Below are 21724 nucleotides of genomic sequence, written 5' to 3'. Positions count from 1 at the left end.
TTGAAACATTTTTTTGTTTTCCTGTGTATAAAGTGGTTATGGGTAAAGTGGTTATGGGTGAAAGGTTATGGGTGAAAACTTATGGTTTGATGAAACATATGAAAAGGGGTTAGAGTTGTGGAAATATACCTTTTGAACTTTTCTTTCACTCTCAATATCCTTTTAGTCTGGCATTAGATATTCCTTTAGGGTGCATTTTGGCAGGATCATTCAGATTCGATTCATTATTGAAAGGTTTTTTATTTTTCTTTTGTTGTCTCCTTGCTTAAGAACCTTTACCAATCAATATATCATCAATATCCGATGAAAATTTCTTCATGGACTCCTTCATGCGCTGCTCAGCTTCTAGATTTCTCTTTGCTTTGTAAGTACATTGATATGCAACTTTCTACATGTGTGTTTGGAATATTAGGTCGTCTTTAATATCATTCAAGGTTTGTGACTGTTGTAGATGCATGTATTTAGAACTGTTATATACATCTCTATTTGCATTTTCAGACCATCTCAATAGTAGATATTTACCAGGTATCTTAGCTCCATCATTTCAAACTTTCTAGAGCTGCACTGAATATCTAAACTCAAACTGTCGAAATGAAATACCCAATTAGTGTTTGTCTTATGATCATCCAAATTCTTGATGAAAAATTCAGTTTCATTTTTTATAGAGGCATGTAATTAGAGACCACATGATCTGTGTATAAACTCTTCCTCAAATATTGTGTACAGCTTCCTTGAGTAAAATACAATTGCTTGCCTCGGTATTGGACTGCTCTTCGAGACAGAATTTATCATAGATTGATCACACTTGAAATCCTCCATGTTCTCATTACATTTTCAATACCCAAAAAATAATCTGTAATAGAACTTGTGGGCTTTGAGACACCATGACAAATGTTATTGGTTGATTCACTCATCTAATTAGATAAATATCCCATTCCAAATACATCCTTATTAAAAGTTGTAGACCACTTACGTCTAATTTTGTACATATCATCTAGGCACACATTATCCTACAGATTACCTGTCTCAATCATCACCTCCCATGTATCATCAAATTCCTTTTCGGACTCAAATTTGCTCAAGCATTTATAAAAAAGATCACTGACTATCCTATTCACCACCCCGCAATGAACCTTTGTAGACAATTTCTTATATATGTGTCACTAACATAATCTATGTCGTGCATTTGGCAAAATCTTTACTATTGCTCTGACTATAGCCTGATCCTGATCAGTGCAGTTTGTTATTGGATGATTATCACCCATGATAGGATGAAAATTTTAAAAAATCATTTAAACGAGTCCACCGTCTCCTCTGACAAGAATCGGACTCCAAAGAGAACATTTTGACAAACGTAGTTAACACCAACAATAGGAGCACAACATAAATTATATTTATTCAACCTATAACTCGTAAAAAAAATAATGACATCTCCAAAGCAATCATAACCAAGCATGGATGTCCCGTCGCTCCAAAAAAAAACTCATCAGCCTACCACTCACATCAGTTTCAAAATCTCATTGAAACATGCTATCCTCAGCATGTCTCTCTGCAAACAACTGCAATAAAGCATTGACATCACCATTTTTGATTCTACATCTCTTCTCTCTTTGAATAAAATTGAAAGCATCTGTCTTTGTACATTTCAGGTTCTCTACACCCCCAACTTCTTGGGCTAGAAAGTTAAACACGGCTTCTGTTCTTATCCCAAACTGGTCATGGATCTAAGCATATATGCATTTACTTCACTTATCTTTCTGCTGAAACACAACAAGTGCTTGTCACCAAGGTTCGCTAATGAGTGGTTATGCGATTCAATTAATTTTTTATTTGTCCAATTGCCTTCCTCATCAACTCCGTATCGAATCATTACAAGGCAACCAGTTCTTGTTTCTGCTCTTCTGTATTTAACAATTTCTGTAATCTTGATCTCTTTCTTGAAGCTGATTTTACACATATGAAGTCATTCGTCTTGATATTCCTGGAGTTAAGCCAAAATGTAGCGTGCTTCTTACGAACACTGAATTCAATATAATGAGCGTAAGCACAATATATTTCATAAGCTTCTTTCTCATTGCAGATCATCGTTTGAAGTAATATGTTTGTTGTTTGCTCAGTACAACTAGCTTTGCTCTCACCAAACTGCACACAAGAGAATAAATTGTTAGGCTCAATAGACAGCTCAAAAAACAACCCTAAATCGTCATATGTTCTTTCTGATAATGATAGCTCAAAAAAAACCTAAAATCATACAACCCTAAACCCTAATAATGACACCTCAAAAAAAAACCTAAAACCATACACCTCTACAAACATGCGCCTCCAAGAACTTTACTATTTTTAATTATCTATTGAGCTGTGATTACTGGGGTTTAATGTAGGATAGGATATTTACTTCACTATTTACTTCACTGTTTTTATTAAACCTAATACCATGCAACTCTACAAACATAACTCAACATACATACACCTCCAAAAATACGGATATATAATAAAAATAAGAAAACCCTAACAGCAAACAACATTGAAGAAAACTTAAAAAAATATAATAATAAAACATCTCCAAACACACCTCCACTTTAAGTTCCACTTCTTCTTTCCTAGCAGGATAACTCCCATCTTCTCCTTCTGCGTCATACAGAAACTGGCAGTCTCTGTACTCATACTCCATCTTCAAGTTCAACAGGTCCAGTTGTCGGAAGCTGCCGCTTCTGAAGAAACTGACCAGAGAACAATAAAACAGTAAACCTAGCTGCTTAAATATCATGATTCACGCACTCCAATTTTAAATCATGTATATCACAGTTACACTGAGGGTACACGCGCGATTCCAATTCGACGGGCTTAATCATCCATTACATGGCAGTTACACGAAGGGTATAAACTCTAATCTATGAGGGTTACAGGCTCGGTTCCGCTATACTGACTTCATAGTCCGTTATACCGCGATTATAATCGAGTTACAGGAAATGGTATAACTCTCCTTCCGCAGCGATAAGGTTATACGGAAGTTAAAGTTACATTATACGCGCAGTATAACGAGAAGGGCACACCTGGGTTACAAAGGAGGTTACAAGCGTATTACATGAGGCCAATTGTGAGAGGTACCGGAAGGGTACAAGGTGGTTACAATCGAGTTACCGTCGCATGCCAAGTCTACGAGTCATGCGCTGCAAAATTCCTATTTCTTTTAATTTAAACGTCGTGGGACCGCCGCAACATACATGGCAATTTCCTACTGACTATCATACACAGAGCTGCATACGTCTTACGTACGCAAATTTTTTCCCACGAAAATTTTCTTTACCTTTCGGAACATGTAGAATTCCATGCTTTCCTATAGCTATACTCCAACACAGATTTACAGAACATCATTTTGCTCGCACTTTGACGACAAACATTTATAGGATTACTATAACTTCTATTTATTTACCAACATAACAAAGCAGGCATATTTACTAGCCTCATCAGAGAATCAGTTAGTTTGATTATTCAGTAAAATCCCAGATGAACAAAAAGCTAAATACTGCCAAAATAACCAATATTCGTCCTCAATTTACTAACAGGGTAACAGAACAAACCAGGCGCAAATAAATCTATAAGGACTAATTTCCACAAGTTTTTACCATGTGAGAGACAGATCTTCAGTACATCCAAACATTATTTATGCACAGAAACAGTACCAAAAACAACCACTATTTCAACGTTGGGGATTAAGATGGTACCCATATGCAGGTAACCACCGCTAAACGTTAAAAGCCGGTTAACATATGGTTATGGCTTAAAAAATATAGCAGCCATGAAATACAAATGAATGATGGCATGAACAGTGAGCTGAAGTGGAGCCTTTGTTTGATTGCTTAGGCACATCATCAAATAGGCTTCTTTTAAGCACACAGAACAATGGCAGATTTTATGCTTATCCATCACTGCTGGCGCACCATCTTTTGGTTTTTTCTTCTTAGCTCTAATGTAGCAGCCTCGAGTAAAAACTAAATCTGTGCTCTAGAGAACATATAATTTTTACAGTGTGATAGTGTTGTTGCGGAAGCTCAAGTAGTATTAGTAGTGAACCCTCTCATCGTTGTCAAAACTCAGACCCTCGATGCCTTTAAGGGTGGATTCATAGTAATTTCTACCAGAATTAGACCGTTTGCGGTCAGTGGATCCAAGGGGAGGACTTTTCTGAGTAGTAGAGACTCCGCCAAAAGTTCCAGGACTTGCATCAGAGGTTCGCGTGTATGGTGGATCAGATTCAGTGCTCAACATCATGTCTCGGTTGCTAGAAACAGCAGCCTGTCTAGAGGAACTGCTTGGCCTTACCATGAAATTTGAACTGGATAACTACAAAGGAAACGATAATACGTGCAGTTAATAAAATATAGAATAACTAATAATGCTTCTAACGAGCTTCTGGATTGAAGTGGTTAAAACACCAAGTATACAACTGATATACATGCAAAAGCAACCAAACTTTTTATAAATGAAGTTCGAATTTTTAAAATCAATTGTAAATAAGCAAACAACACAGCTTTTCGAGATGGAACTATAGAGTTAGCCATCGTAGTAGGAACTTATCTACTTTCTAAAGATGTGTTTACCAAAATAAAATAGAAGACTCACCATAGCCTCTTTGGTGCCAATAGAATCATTTGGCACCGGGCTCTTCTGCTTAGAAACGCTCCCCACGTTCAGTAGTGCAGAAGCCCTGCGCTTGGAAGGGTCCATTGCAGACCAACCACTTGTCCTAGCCTCTTCACCACTTAAGACTTGACCTACACTCAAAATTCAGGAATTTTTTTTAGTTTTGTAAACAAAACAAAGGAGGAGGAATAAGTTCCCGGATATTACTTTGTTTTGATAAATAGGATAATAAATTATAGAACAGATGAAATAGAACAAATAAAAAAATTGTTAAAAATAAAAAACATTTAAGTTCCTAAGCATGCAAAAAGTTTAATAAATGATTTAAAGCTTTCACCGTGGCAATTACCTGAATTCTTATCAGTATTTCCAACAGGTGGTGGTAAACCAGAGCTAGGCCCAGCAATTTGACACTGAAAGAGAAGGAAAATAAGTCATCTTCCCTGCAGAACAAACTGAAAAAAAGAGTTATCTGCCTAATGCTTACAATGGCTCGAGGAGTATTAACTTGTGACTGCTGATACTTCAAAATGGTCCAATCAAACACATAATCGAACTGAAAACCTAAGAAGGAATGGATAATATTAACCATTAGAAGAGCTTGTAGATCAATTGCATAATGCTGTTTCAACGGAACCTAAATCCTGACAAGTTGTAAATGGAGAGAGAAAGTTACCCTCGCGTATAAAAAGATCCCTAAATATTCTTTTGAGGTAAGCATAATCAGGCTTATCATCAAAGCGAAGTGAACGGCAGTAATGAAAATAAGATGCAAACTCTGAAGGATATCCTCGACATAATGCCTGAAAGTAAAATAGATTTTAAGTTATTTCTAAGAAATATAATGGAAAAAGACATAAACTTTAGACTTAGATGATGAACGAACTTTTACCTCAATAGATGTGGAGACTTTTCTTTCGCTAATTTTTTCATACTTTTGCTTCTTCGTACCCGCTTTGAGACCCTGCCATGGAAGACTGAAGAGAAACAAAAGGACCGGTAAGTGAAAAAAATAAAGCATAAATTAGTTTAAAAAAGGATATCCAGACCTTCCCCTCAGAAAGTACATCAGAACATAACCAAGAGATTCCAAATCATCCCTTCTACTTTGTTCTAAAGGTCCAACAACATGCATAGCAATAAGAAATAGCACAAAGTCACACCAATGGAATGGCCCAATTGATTGGATAGAATAGCATAAAAGGAACCAAAAATAAAAAATAAAATTACCTGCTTCAACAATAAAAATAGTGCCAAAATAGCTTTAAAAGGAAGACTGGTTCTATGTTTGTGTTTATTCATACCTATGCCAAGATGAGTATTCATGCTTGCATATCTTGCCGTCCCAGTTAAATTCTTGTTCTCTCTGCAAATTCACTCCAAATAAATTTATATGTAAAAAAAAAATAAATGCAGAGTTAATCCACCTTATCAGAATATTTAAGAATGCCAATAACAAATATGAAAGGCTCCAGAAAAGCTATTTTAATTGAGAAGAAAGCAGGTAAATTACCAGAGAAGCAGAATGCAAACAACAACAACAACAAAGCCTTAATCCCACTATGTGGGGTCGGCTACAAGAATTCAAACAGAAAAGTTAAATTATAAAAGCGGCAAAATAAAATACAATTATGCATTTTTAATCTTGAAATAATTTACAGCACCAACAGTAGCATCACCGCGATTTGTTTGTTAGAAAAATTCATTCCTAAGGTTGCAGCTTGAGAGTTACTCAAAACAGTGACAGCACTGACAAGCAAAACTAATTAATGAGTATGACCTAAATTGCCATGATTGACTGCTGGACAGCACATGAAAGAAAAGTCAAAATTATTTTAGTTAATATAATGATGTTAAGAGGTGCCAGCCCACACCGACAAAGTTGTTATTTTCCCAAATGAAAAGCAAAACTAAAGCAATACCAAACAAAGTGCAAATTCTAATGCATTCAGGATTTTTAAATACAATCCTTCGAATGCCAACTGGTCAACATCAAAATCTGAAAAAATATAAGAATTTCCTATCTTGAATTGAGGCTCAATTTTCCAAAGTTTCCTGAAGATTTTGAAGTAAAAAAATCTGTTGCATACAGACTTTTACTAGTTCAAAAAACTGCACAAATTTCACCTATTCTATCATGCAGATAATAACAAATTTTGTTCGTTACCAATTTGGAACCGCCATCCTCTTCACCTCCATAAAGGGTGTTATAAGAATTCTATCAATTTTAATTGAGGTTTAAGTGTTTGTTTATTGTAGTTTAAATTTATATTATTTTCAAGTGACTAATAAGAATTATAACTTAGAATTTGGGTTACTAATATTTTTTCTATTCTTAGTAAATTTATATTTTGATTTAATCTTCTCATTTTTCACATGTTGCAGTTGATTGATGATGTCATGACATGGATGAAATATACCATCAAACTGAGAAGTTTTCTTTTAAAAGTCCTAAGAAAAATTAGGATGAGAACATAATTTACAAATGGAATAAAAAAAAAATCAATAATAATGAATTTATAAATAGTTTTCTTACCAATTATTCAAAATGTGATGTCTTATTACCAATTTCTGACATTCAACCACTTGCAAAAAATTTCTCAAAATCCAATTTTTTTAAAGTTGGACTACGTGAAATCTCTCTCAAATCTAAACTCTAAAACCAAAAAAATGTGGCCAGGAGTAAACCCACTAGATGGGGGCAAATTAAGGTTAGGATCTCTTTCCGAGATCCTAAAAAGGGTATCTAGGACTTGGTGAAGTAGGTCAGCAAGTATATATAGAGTTATAAGCACAGCTAAGGTTAACCAACACAAGACAACCAAAAATATAAAAAAATAAAAAAAAAATAATGGCTCCGGTTTAGGAATTCAGTATGCGGAAACTATTGATGCATTGGCCTTGAAACCCTAGAAATGTTAATCCAACAAGTCTGCATGTGTTTTAGAGAGTTTTATGAATTTGGAATATTTTAAATTATTTTTGAGATAAACGGGATTTTGGCTTTGGGAAATAGATTTAGGGTTGAAGAATTGGGCTAAAATAGAGGGTAATTTTTGTTTAGGATTTCTAACATGAACGTGAAAATTTATTTTCAATGAGTTTTGATCTACTAAATGAGCTATAAAGGACAAACAAGTCAAGACTAAAATTGGCCAACTAAAAAACGTTTTTCCATGAATTTTTTTAAGATATTTAACCTGGTAAAAATGTTTCTCACACATTTGGAAGATGATATAATAACCCTGCAACACTATTTGAATAAAGCACAAACTAAATTTCAACGCAACATAATGTTAGGAAGAGTCACAAACAACCTTCCTTGGAAGTGAATAGCTACCAAGACCATTCTCCAAATGAATGTTTCGGCAACCAAACATCTCTTCAATTAATTCTACTACAATAATATAAGTTTTACAAGAGAGTCAAAATATCAAAAGCCAAAGAAAGGAAGGAGAGAAGCTACATGTGTGCATGAGGAGGGGAGATTATTCATGTATGATTCATAATCAAAACTCAAATAAGTGGAGGTTGACCACTCTAGATAGAAATTAATTATTTACATAATTATACGTCAAATAATCAATTTCTGTTGAATTAAAATAATATTCTCTTATGATAATTGAAAAATCAGACTCAAAATTTCAAAGAATTTGGAATTTAAAATTTAAAATTTCAAACTACTTACAATGTACCCAAACACATATTATATAAGTTTCCACAAATTATTCATGCAAACATAGAATAAAATAAATTTCCCCAACTAAATATCTTCAGCTTCTGCTAGATTATTGGACCGTATTGATCAACTTCATTATTTTTGGAATGGGCAATGTGGTTAGTTTTGTGGCAAGTACTTTGCTCAAATAATTAGCACCTAGGGTCACAATATTTTCATTTGATAGCTTGCCTTATAGTCATTTTGAATTAAATTTTGAAACTCCATTTTTCACCTAATCTGGTTAAAGAGTCGTGCTCCTTATGTAAGAGACCTCACTTGAATATGGAGGATATTCGTATAACTGGTGCATCATCAAGGAAAGCCTCGCCAAACAAATATTTAAAACTTATTGTAGGCATTTTGGTGCATAAATCATCTTCACAAGAGCCACAAAGATGTTAAAAAGAAGAGAAAAAGGAAAATTTAACAATTTAAAAATCAAAACCAAGCTACAAAAAAATATCTTGAAAAGGTAGTAATTAAGAAAAAATTAAGAAGGAAACAAGGAAACAAGAATTTTGTAAATGAACGCCAACACCACTCTATAAATCACTTGGAGTTTGTAGCTAGTTATGTTGAAGAGAGGGAAGGATTTGTGGCTGGTTTGATGATATATATATCAGTTGTTTAGGATTTACAATCAGAGTTTAAGAGAAAAATATAAGAGGGAATGTAAGGAACGAAGTACAAAAAGTGAAATTAGGGATAAAAAGTTAGAAAAATAGTTGTATCAGATATGTCTCTTTGCAGTGGAAACAAATCTCTCTACACTAAATCGCATCCTTTTATATTTCACAGAACATAATAATGTCAACAAAGCATTCCCTTACAAAAACCATTTCAAAAAGTTCTAATGACTTTAATTTAGTCTCAAATATTTAATTCAAATAATCAAAGTCATATAGCCCCATTTCAAGTTTTACAAACTTTGATTTATTCTCGAATATTTAATTCAAATCAATCAAAGTCATATACCCCTCATCCAAGCAAACATACCACAAAGAGTTCAAATGAATAGGAAAAAACTAACTTGAAAGAGCAACATTAACATTCATTTTCCATCACGAGGCATATGGGAAACATAAAAAATGCAATGAATTAAAAAAATGCATTTTCTTTATTTATTTATTTATTTATTTTACATCAGTATTCTCTAGCCAATTAAATAAGACCATTTCCCCACAAAATCTGTACCAACAACGCTCAAAAAAGGAAAACATCTCAATAACAAATACAATTAACAGAACAAAATCAAGAAAAGTTGGCTTAAACATGAAATCCATTACATAGTACAAAAGACCGCATACCATTACATTATTCTAAAATTAGTGAAAGGATGACAACCAAAATAGTGGATAACAATTTATTTAACTAAATGAAAGGGCTTTATTATTGAAACTAAAATAATAAGACTACAAAGTGATTTTGCCAAGTAAACGCAGTGATACAATCTATATAATAAAGATTGATACATAATCACTCAAATAGATTTTATAACGCAATTAATATCATGAGTAGCATTCTTACAGGCAAAATAATACAAAAAAATCAAAGATTTCCAGTAACCATTTGTTCCGATAATTCATTCTCATTACATGAGGGCAAACGACACTTGATTTTAAGCTTAATTGGCAATAAAATGATTGAAAATAATTGAGCATTTTGACATCAAATTCGAAAAATAAAAAAGTTAATGAATAAATCAATTTATTTTTTGCATATTAAATTTTCAATGTGTCATTACTTTGGTCAAAATTAAGGCACTAAGCACTAACAAAAAATTATGTAGATGAAATAAAACAAAGAAATACCAAAAAGACAAAAAAAAATCATCTCTTGCACTGTACAAGAAGACGGCGATATCGAAAAATAGATAGTCAACTTATAATGAGCTTTAAAGAATCAGGCATCGAACTTGTAATCACAAGATTAAACTAGAATGAGAAATTTTATTCAAGCTAAAAGTTATGAATTATCACTATTATAAACTTACAATAACAAAGGCTGACATAGTTGATATTATATCACAGGAAAAATCTCAATTTAACTTCAAATTTATTTAATCAAATAAAAATAAACCCAATTTAACTTTTACATGTCCAACTCAGTTAAGCTAGTACAATATGCCTACCATGGCAAGAGCTATAACAAATAACAACCAATAAAAAATGTTGCTACAACAACCGTCCACATTTTGGCATCGGTGTCACGCACACTATCTAGTCTACGTCTGCATTTGTTGACAAACTGTCATTGTTATTACAGATCCCCTCCTATCAATCTCTCCAATTTTATTGCTCAATATCTTTTGTTCTCTCTCTAACTTGATTTCATCAATGCATCCTTCCTCAATCCAATTTATTCAATGCATCATTGTTCGCACTCCCTTCTTCCAATCCTTTCTTGACTCTTTAACAGCTCCCTCTGCTTCTAGGGTTCGTGTACTGAAGCCTATTGAACTTATGGTCGGTTTGGTTGATGACCATCTTTTGCTGCCTGCTGTTTCGATGGACTTTTTATTAATGCTTCTATAAAAAGTAGTCATACACCTATGTATAAAGCTACTAGTATTATTACTATTGTGAGTTCTCTTTATTTTTTTGTTCTCATTTGTGAGCTCCAAAAATTTGGACAACCCGGACTCTCTGTTTGTTGTTAAGAACTTTGTAGGATCAAATTCTCAGAAGGCAGACTGAATTGTAGATAAGACACTGCTCAGAAACTTCGCCCTCCTTTTGCAAGATGATCTTGGGTTCGACGTTTACCATAGGTGCAAGCTCCTATAATTAATTACCTCTCCCGATAACGGGAGAACACTTTCGATTAAGGTTAGTCATTTAACACTAAATATTCAGCATAAAGTAGCAACATACTTGAAACTTTAGATTATAAAATTTATCACCTTAAGCTTAAAATAAATGATAGAGGAAATGATGATGAACCCGATCAAGATCTCATGATTTCGTCGTTTCGAGTCGTTGTGGTCTCTGATCTACTTAGTTAAAGGAGGTAGTAAACTCAATATGACTGAAAGATCATTATTAACAACCACAAGTTGCGTCTTGTAAGAAATTTTTGTAGATCTAGGGTGGATGTTAGTCTAAGAGGACAAAGTTAAGTCGACCTTAGCTGACAGAAGATTTTTTGTCAATCAAATATATCAAATAGTTTACAACTAAATGGGTATGAAGCCATTAGGGAGCATACGGGTTGCGGTCGTGATCGTAATATAATGGTCTCATTTGGTGGCGACCACCCAGTCAGAGAGTTTTGATCGTAATCAATACTTTTGTGGAGTCCTTGAGCAAAAACACACTAACAGAGGACTCGGACCAAGTCCATATTGGCATAAAATTATTTTCAATGTGAATACAATGATACACTCGATATGGCATTCGCTCTGTGTGAGCTGGAGTCAATTTAAAATTTATCACCGCCAACAAACTATTACAGAGTGTGGTAGAGTTTGCTTTAAGTATTAAGTGATGTAACTTAAATTAATGTTTTAGTTTATTACTTTGAAAATCTGGTTCAAAAATCTTAATTTAAAAGGTGACCCCTCCGTTTGGGATTTTCGATCAACACAGCAATTATTAGGGATTTGGATGTTTAAGATTCACTTGAATTTTATTAGTTTAATACCTTTAAAATATTAGTATTGTCAGCTCTAGTTCTGATGAGGAGGATAAAAATAGATGATTTGCACTTACAATTTTTTATGTTTGTGATTTGGACATTTATGAAAATTACTAGACTGGTCGACTCCAGTACTTAATAAAAGGATGATCAGACTAGTTGAATGTGACTTACGACCCTACCCTATAGATAAGACGGCCGATTGCCTGATTTTCAAAATAGGATTAATTATAGTGAAAATATTTATTGAAACCAGCGCACCATTCTCAGGCCCCTTTAACTTTAAACACATTCAATATGATAGAGTGCATGTAGGTTTTCAATTTTTAGATTGTGCACACATCCCTTTACATTCAAACTATGCCATTTACATACACTTCAGCACACATGTATGATTATAATGTTTGATGTCCTTCAAAGTATAACATGATAACTGATCCATTTACATGTAATTTAACAGTACATGAAAAATTACTACAAAAAATCATAGTTTACTTAAATATATTTCAAAAAATATCTTTTGAGTTGAAGAATAGTCTTGCTATGAGAATTTTCAATCATTTTAAACCATGAAATTTTACTTGAATAATGTATTATTGAAGTGCATATAAAGGTTTTTTTTTTTCAACCGCCTTCTATCTGCTGAATAATTAGAATTGTAGATCCGTTGGTGAAATTGGAATGTCAGGTTTTTATTTTGTTTTTTAAAATGATATTTATCTCTTAAGTTTAGCCCCAATTTACGATAACACATTTAATTCATGTTCAGCCACCCTAATTTATGATATATCATATTTAGGATTACAAGCGTAGCTCCCAAATTTATGATATTCCCTATTCAAGTCAAGAATACAAGTTTAACCCCTCAATCTATGATATTTCATATTTAAGTCAAGCTTGCAAACTTAGCCCAGCCAATTTATGATATTTTATATTCAAGTCATTTTGCAAGTTGAAATATTCCACATTTAAGTTATTTGCAAGTTCAACCACATGAAAATTTTGCAATCCCCAGGTGCCGACTCCTGTTAGGTGGCATGGGGAAAATGACAGTATTCCTAACCATCTTAAAAGACTCATTAGTCAATTTGTGAGACACTACTGCCAGGGAGCGAAAATGTGTATATCAAACCACAGTCTTAAAAGGCACTATAGGGCTTCAATGTACCAACCAAAAGAACAATCACGAGCACAAATTTTCCTGAATAAGAATTTTACTTTCCCTGAATGGTACTTAATTCGTTGGATCCCTTGATTTTTATAAAAATTTCCAAAGAAGCACACAATCTCCTTGGGCAAATACTCGACCTACATAGAATGGATATTTTGAATATTATTCTCCCACAACCATTTTATTATACCTTAGCATGCTTCGGTGGTGTTCATGACGAGACAATCAACAAAAATGAAATGGCAAAGTAAAAATACAAGTATTGACTTTTCTAATATTTTTATAATATATGATATATAAAATATAATGCAAATAAACAAGGGCTTTTAGGTTTGGATAGGGAGTTATGGGTTTTACATGGAGTTGAGTTGCGGAAATGAGAAATTAGGGCTATAGACTTCGGTTCAAATAAGAAGTGAAGTGCTTGAATGAAGATGTAGAGGCAGTAGAGAGGCTAGGCTTGCTCACCATTCAGTTGGGAGTATTAAGATGCGTGTCCAAAACGGGTTGCTCTCGATTTTGTCATTGACTTCACAAATAGCCCTAGTCTCGCATGTATTGTGAAAATTTCAACCAGGAACGATGAAACAAGATAACAGAAGAATCTTCAACTTTGGCAGGATGGACTGATATAAGGGTTGGTGTGCACCGAGTTTGGTTCTTCATTCATTAGAGAAGAACGAACACGGAGAGAGCGGGCTTCAGGGGCCATTGCACATTGTGATCCTACTGTTGTTCTCTCTCTGGCTTTAGTCGCGGCTATATCGTGAGTATTGCGACCACAAGAGGGAGGTGGAATAAATGAAGCAAATGACTAGGGCTGCATATGAATGTTTGAAAGAGAAGAAAAGATGGAACAGGGTAATATGGGTTTTTTGAATGTGAATCAGAGAGGAGAGGCACAGTTTGAGTTGTTGCGATCTAAAGAAGTTAGAAAGGGCTTCTCCCTGTAATGGATTTGTGCGTTAGAGAAGAAATATGTATTAGAGTTTGATACCATATTCGAGATGAAAGAGCGGTAGGTATACGAGAATGTAATGCAGAAATAGTTATCATATTAGGGCGTCGATGAGTTTAGCTGGAACAGTTAGGATTTTAACTCTAACATATATATATATATATATATATAGGGTTATTGATTTTATAATTTTATTTTATATTTATATATCAGTGTGTGTGTGTATGCATGTATGTATGCATGCATGCATGGATGGATGTATGTATGCATGTATGGATAGATGTATGCATACATGCATGCATGTATATGTATGTATGTATTAATTTTACACAGGTGACAAATGTTTAATGGTTTTTCGAAGTTATTTAATTTGTAATAGCATTGTCTTCTTAATTTTTTTTTTACTAATGTTACTTAGCCTGTTGACTATTATTTAATTTTACTTCCTGCAGGAAAATTTAGGCATCTTCCTGTTGTTGAAAATAGCGAAGTTATTGCCATGCTAGACATCACAAAATGTCTGTATGATGCTATATCAAGAATGGAAAAGGCTGCTGAGCAGGGTAGTGCCATAGCTGCTGCTGTGGAAGGGGTAGAGCGCCAGTGGGGCAGCAATTTTTCAGGCTAGTGCTCCTTAACTGTTTCTTTTATACCCATACCCTAGTATGTAAGTGATACTGTTCTAATATTCCTAGAAGGTATCTGCAAAGTAGATTTTGTAGGGAGGTTTAAAAATAACAACTAAATAAGATGGGCAGTTGAATACGCAGAAAATGGTTGGAAATAATTCAAGAATCCAAATGATTCGGGTTCAAGCTCTCACTCTATCTTTTTGACCGCTGTGTCACTTAAATAACCCTCATTCTATCAAATATACAGCTATTGTCTTTATATGATTCAAAAAAATATATAATTTTATAAAAAAAAGAAAAAAGAAAAAAAAAAGACAAAAAGAAAAGATAAGAAAATAAAAAGAAAAAAAGGTGAACCTAAGATTTTGGTTGACTTAGGTTCAATTTGAGTTGAGCCGAAGGTTTGTGTTAACTTAGGTTCAATTTAAATTGAATCTAAGGTTTGGTTTATTTATGTTCAATTTGGGTTGATCCTAAGGTTTGGGTTGACATATGTTAAATTTAAGTTGAACCTGAGATTTATGTTGCCTTAGGTTTCATATAGGTTGAACTTAAGGTTTAGGGTAGACTTTGATTCAATTTGGGTTGAACCTAAGGTTTGGGTTAAGTTAGATTCAATTTAGGTTGAACCTAAGCTTTAGGTTGACTAAGCCTAATATATGTTAGATTTAAGTTTAGCTAAGTCTCACAAAAATACCTCCCCACTGTTTCCCCCTCCCACACCTTAACTCTCTCCATCCCCCACATTATTCATTTACAAGACAGGAGTATACCCCACCATGTATGACCATCAAGTTCTTTCCCCCCTAACTTTTTTCTAACCAATATTCCTTCCCACCATGAAGAAAAAGGAGAGGCACTGGGATGAAAAGGCAAGAAAACCAAAAAAGAAAAAAAGGAGCACTAGTATTTTTGCAGAACAATGGTGAAATTACCTTGGATCAGGCCGGCAAGGAAAGGACCTATGTATGTATGTATGTATGTATGCATGCATGTATGTATATGTATGCATGTATGCATGTATGCATGTATGTATTGTATGCATGTATGTATGTATGTATATGCATGCATGCATGCATGCTTATGTATGTATGTATGTATGAAAGATGCTTTAATACTTAAATTGCCGAATGAAAAATCTGTTGCTAAAAGTATATATGAGGATCTTCATCACCATAATCAGATTAGGTGGTATATCATTCTTTACGTGGAGGCATTTTCACAAAATATTGCCTTATGATGGGATTTTAAAACTCCAATGATTGTGGTTTGCTTCACAGTGCTTGTTATGTAGAAAGGAGGAATCTGCTTTACACATCTACTTTAACTGTCCCTTTGCTATAGCTATTTGGAAAAGGTTGGGTGAGCACTTTCACATCTATATTTCCCATGCTTGGGGGGATTTGGATGACTGTTGCTCATCCTGGAATCTTGAGGGTAAACAAAATCATTTCTTAGCTTATTTTCCTTACATTGCCATGTGGTTCCTGTGGATGGCCAGGAACTCCTTTAAACATTTTGATGGAGTGTCGGTGCATCAGGTGGTGGCTAATATACTTGCATATGTCTATAAATTAGAAAACGTTTGTTCCTGTAAAAACAACTTTTCAGTGGTATTCTTGTTTTTAAAAAGAAGAATAGTGATTTGTTGAAGAAGAGGATGACTCCTAAAATGATTTTCTGGTTAACACCTCATCAGCATTATGTGAAAGTTAACATAGATGGAAGCTTGGTGCTGGAGGGATATTTAGTGACTCCCAGGGAAAATGTTTTCTTTCTTTGCTTCCTCATGTGTGGTTGATTGTTTTTTGGCGGCTAAATTATGTGTTGCGATGCTACCAGTCAATATGGCTGCTTGTGCTAACTGGTATTTGCTGCAAGTGGAAATTGACTCAGCTGATTTACTAGGCAGGAAGGTAGCAACATGGATTCTTGTAGTATGTTTAAGTAAGATTACTAAGATTATTACTAATTTTAACATAATGTGATTTTTTGTGTATAGGGAAGGGAACAAGCGTGCTCATTGGTTGACTAGAAAGGGTGCAATGGCTGCTAAAGCAACTGTGGGGAGAAGGCCTCCTAGAGAACTTTTGAGATTGGTTCATAGAGACAACATGGGGATACCATACTTGAGAAAATAAAAATCCTTTCATTATGCAATTCCTTTTGTTTTTTTTGGATATTGGGTCATTGGTAAAGTGAGTTGTAATCTGTTCGAGGTAAAACCTTAAGTTCTCTAGTTGTGTGAGTTGTATCTTGGGTTGCAGAAGGATCTACCTCCATTTTTATAAGTTTTACCTGATATCAATAAATATCCCTACGGGATTCCCCAAATATATATATATAGATATATATATATATATATATATATATATATATATTATAGAAAGAGCGGCTCGTGGCTCCTTACGCGTTAATATCAAAAGAAGAATTACAAAGGTTTAGTGGAAAAACTGGATCCCCGCTAAAAAACAAAACAACACATAAAGCCCTAGGGGTTCAATTTTCCACAGTACAACTCCACCCAATAAGATAAAAGAACAGAAAGGAGATTAAAGCTAACTTAAATATACATGTATCAAACCAAAACGTATACCCACAAAAATGATGTATACCCTCAATGAACATGTATATCAAAAGAAACAAAAAAACAAGAATCTATATGGCAAACAGCAACATCTCGAAACCAGGAAGCCGCAACCTGACCAAGGCATCTGTATCCTGCAACTCAAAAAGAACTGAGGAAACAGTAGAAAAATAGAAGAGAAATAGAAAAAATAGAAATTCCAAGTGTTAAGAAAGGAAAAGATGATCCTCATTCCTCAAACCTCCCAATCAGCAAAGCCAGTCCAAACGGACCTAATAAAGCCACATGAAGTACGGAGAGACAGAGAGAAATTGGAGTCATAGGCCTCCAAATATAAAATAACATGGTCACAAATAATACCCAGATGAAAAAAGAGCAACTCTTCAAATCTCCAACCACCCTTCTTACCCGTGAAACTAGCCCATACACTATCTCCCAAGAGCCCTACTTCCAATATAGCACCTCCAAACCACCACCACCAAAGTAGCAAAGGAGCCCTGGGCCTCCATGCTAAAAATAAGGCAGCCAATATGATACATCCCAAAAGCAAAACCACCCAGCACAACCTCCCGGCCCTTAAACTGAGAAACCCTCCATCTCCATAAATTCAGCCACCAGCAAATAGGGAGTCGTGGGCCTCCCAAATAAAACTCAGCAGAAAAATCGAAGGATTCCTGGACCTCCATGCCAAAGATAAGAGGTCATCACATAAATCAAAAATATAAGTAGTCATAATCCCATACTCCCTCAACTCCAAATTTCCCAAAAAAGAATAAACGCAAGAAACATCCAGCCATAATAACGTATAGGCCGATCCAAGCCACTCGGTCACCCAACACACATCAAAATGAGATATTAGTACGAATATAAGTGGTATCAATATTATCCCCAACCATTAGAATATAGAGAGAGGGGTGAGGAGTTACTCCCACCCTACATATATAACTAGCGCGCCCCAAATTAACAAGCCAATTTGCGGGTTGATTACCCTCTCGGTAGAAGAAATTCCAAACGACATTCATATTAGAAATTAACCCTTCAATCCTCCTAATATAGTAAAGAATATCCCAAGGGGTGTCAAGAATATTGGTGTCGGCACCATTAGTAAATATATCAATCAAAATAATATACTTCCAATTGAGAGAATAAACCAATAAAATAACAGATAAAATAGCTCAAGCCTCAGCCTCAAGAGGGGAATCCGCCATAGAAGGGGTAGAGAAGAAGAGTATACACTTTCCATAGTGAGTCCTAGCAATGCCCCCATACCCAGCATTAGAACCCTTCCAACTCCCATCCATATTAAATTTAGTCCACCCTCTAGGGGGTGGACTCCATTTGACCAAGATAGGAGGGTGCAGGATTCTCCTGACCGCCACATTCATATGCCCTAAAGCCAAAAAATAATTAATGCCCGAAAAGAAACCTTTTTTGCGAGTCTCCATCACTTATTGATGTAAAAAATTATATTAGTGAAAACTATCATATTTTGAATATCCTTACCCTCATGAATAATATCATTCTGAGTCATCCAGATAAACCAACAAATGATATAAGGGTATACTTGCCAAAAATATTTCTTCTTACCACCTGGATTGCAACACAAGATGGTGAGAAGAAGATTCCTCTCAGGAGAAAATCTATATATATGTATATATATATATTATTATTGTTTTGTAAGAATATTCCTCTCAGGAGAAAATATATATATATATATATATATATATATATATATATATATGGTTAACATTATTGCTGTGGAGAAGAATGATTCGGCTTATTTAGCATCATACCTCCACATGGTTTCCAATTATTTTTCAACAAGGCTCTAAACCATCTCAAAACATGCTTCCCTCACTTCATGGGCATCAACTTTTTTTTTTTCAAAAATAAAATTTATGAGCTACAACCTCCATTTACTTTCTCAATAGTCTACAAGTTACGTCGGAGCCGTCACAATTTTGAGATTAGTCATATATACCTATCGAACTTACCTTGCTTGGGAATTTCTCTATTAGGCTACTTGACCCTCAACATGTTCTAATCAAATCATCTCAAGAAGCAGATTATTCAATAGTTTTGTCATGAAGATCCTTGTATTTGAATGACTCTTTGAAGTGTATGCTAAGTGGCATCCACAATATCATTCTACCAAGGAACACCTATAAATCTTATTTGGTAAATTTTCCTTGACATTGAGCACACTATGTTAACCAATCCAGTTCTAATCAAATCATCTCAGAGAGCAGATTATTCAATACATTTTTCATGAAGATCCTTCTATTTGAACGAGCCTTTGAAACGTATACTAAGTGACATCCATATTATGATTCTACCAAGAAACACCAATAACTCCCATTTGGTAGATTTTGCTTGAGTTTGAGTACACTATTTTAACAAATTTGGTTTGATTGATTAGTCCTTGAAAGTGGATGCCACTACTCTAGACTTTCTAAGTCTTCTATAATTATGATATTCGTTAAAATGGATGATAAGTCTCCTTTCAATAAAAAGAATCAGTTTGATTCCTCCTTCAAGTTGTTATTAACTAAATGTTGAATGTAAGGGCATTCCATTATATCGCTCTTGGAAATATTTTAATCATAATTATTCAAACTGCTACGACGTGCACTGTGAATATAAAAAACCATCTTTTATGGTTCTTAGCACTCACGTTAATGATGACTATGCAAATAACTAGAGCTAACCTAAAACTTTGGTCATTGTGTCCCTTAAAATTGGATTGTACTTAAACTATGAAACATACTCTAGGCATTGCTATGGAATCAAGAGTTTCCCTCATTGTTGATGCATCCGTCTGGGCGAACTTAAATTCTTGAACAAGATGGAAAAAAGGAAGAACACTAGTGAGGTTAGGTATAGACCTAGAAAGCAAAAGGTGCAAATGCAGTGGGAAAGAAAACAAACACAAGGGGAAAGATGTGATGCAAGGTTGTGCTAAAAGTTGGCATGCATGGCAAGAAGCTTGTGAGGATGTTCAAGGAGTAAGACCTGCACAAGGGGTTGTTGATACGCTATAAATTTACATAATTTCTCTATTTTAAATACCACGTTTTCTTCCCTATTTATAATGATTTTATGCTTAAGGAAATTTTTTTTGTGGTTTTGTGCAGGTTACAACGATTGAATATGAGTTGCGGAGCCAAAGCATGATGCCAAAAAAAATCCAAGACTGCATAATTAAGCCACTTAGTGACATAATTACTCCAAGGGCTCGGTTTGGAGGAGAATCCATAGGTTGCGTCTGGTGTATATACACCAGGGTCTGGCATAGCTACACTGGCCTGCGGCATAACTAAGCAGGGCACCGATGTAGCTATGCCACAACCCATCCAGGTTTAGTTTGACAATCATAGCCATGGTGGTTTAGGCAAGAGCTATATAAAAAGATTCATCGAAACGCCCTAGGAGAACTTGCGAGCACTTACAAGGCTTCGTTTAGCAAGAGTTGGGGTTTATTTGTAAACCCCAAAGGAATTCTCTTCCTCCTTTGGGGAGAACCTCGTAGGATTAATTTACCTTTGAGAATGGAGAGGTTATGTATGAGAGAGAGATTGAGTGTTGTTGTGTGAGAAAGATCAATGAGAGTATTTCATTGTACAGCGAGAGCTTGGTGTATTGCAGAGAACAATAGGCTAAGATGTAAATTTATCTACTTTCTTGTATTTATATCTTCAATGTTTGCACAGAAATATTTCATATTTTCTACCTCATGTCTCGCAGCTAATCTTATTTCATGTTGATGTGATGTAAGGATAATTTTTCTCGTTGCTTTTACCATAAGTTATATATATTAATATATACATATATATATATAACTGAGATGACCGCGACCGCTCTGCTAGGGTTTGGCACTGGGGACGATTTCGTAGCGACGCGAGGATGTTGCAGCTAAACGACGGCAACCCCCTGGTGAGATCTTTCTAGTTTTTCGTTTTAGGCTTTCCTCTCGCTCTCGGTTTTCTTCTCTCGTCTTCTTCTTCTCGCTACGGACATGGATAAAACTTACGCAAAACTTACGTTGGGGTCACTGTGGGGATTTCGTCTTCTGGGTCTCCCCCAAAGTTTGCTTTCCCTTCTTCTTACCATGATTTGCTCATTATTGGGGGTGATAGAAGCTTCATTAAACCTCAAGGTTGTAAGGGGGGTAAAAACGTGTTTTTCCTCTCTGATTCTGAGAACTCTATCCTCGCCACTGCTTGTTGTTTCCATTTGATTGGCAAATTCCTCTATGGTTTGCCGAAATATGATTTTCTGTTGAAGAATTTTGAGCTGTTAAAATTTTCGGGAGGTTGGAAGATCGGTGCTTTGGATAGACGGCATATTTTGATACTACTTTCCAATGAAGACGATT

The 21724-nt window shown here is 34.8% G+C and overlaps 1 protein-coding gene across 1 annotated transcript in view; it reads right to left on the bottom strand.

The window, feature by feature from the left end:
- Positions 1-3532: 3532 nt before the first annotated feature.
- Positions 3533-21724, bottom strand: part of LOC110036854 (casein kinase 1-like protein 2) — a 73942-nt gene continuing 55750 nt past the window's right edge. Inside the window, exons 8-15 of the mRNA XM_020741401.1 lie at positions 5949-6010; positions 5694-5757; positions 5537-5621; positions 5321-5447; positions 5132-5208; positions 4994-5057; positions 4624-4775; positions 3533-4344 (exon numbers count right to left, since the gene is read on the bottom strand). Coding sequence (XP_020597060.1) covers positions 4063-4344; positions 4624-4775; positions 4994-5057; positions 5132-5208; positions 5321-5447; positions 5537-5621; positions 5694-5757; positions 5949-6010 — 913 coding nt within the window. The 3' untranslated portion in view covers positions 3533-4062. The remainder of the gene's footprint in view (positions 4345-4623; positions 4776-4993; positions 5058-5131; positions 5209-5320; positions 5448-5536; positions 5622-5693; positions 5758-5948; positions 6011-21724) is intronic.

Source organism: Phalaenopsis equestris, unplaced genomic scaffold (genome assembly GCF_001263595.1).
Source record: "Phalaenopsis equestris unplaced genomic scaffold, ASM126359v1 Scaffold211846, whole genome shotgun sequence".
NCBI lineage: Eukaryota > Viridiplantae > Streptophyta > Magnoliopsida > Asparagales > Orchidaceae > Phalaenopsis > Phalaenopsis equestris.
Note: the sequence above shows the minus strand (reverse complement) of the source record. Positions and strands in the feature narration are given on the sequence as shown.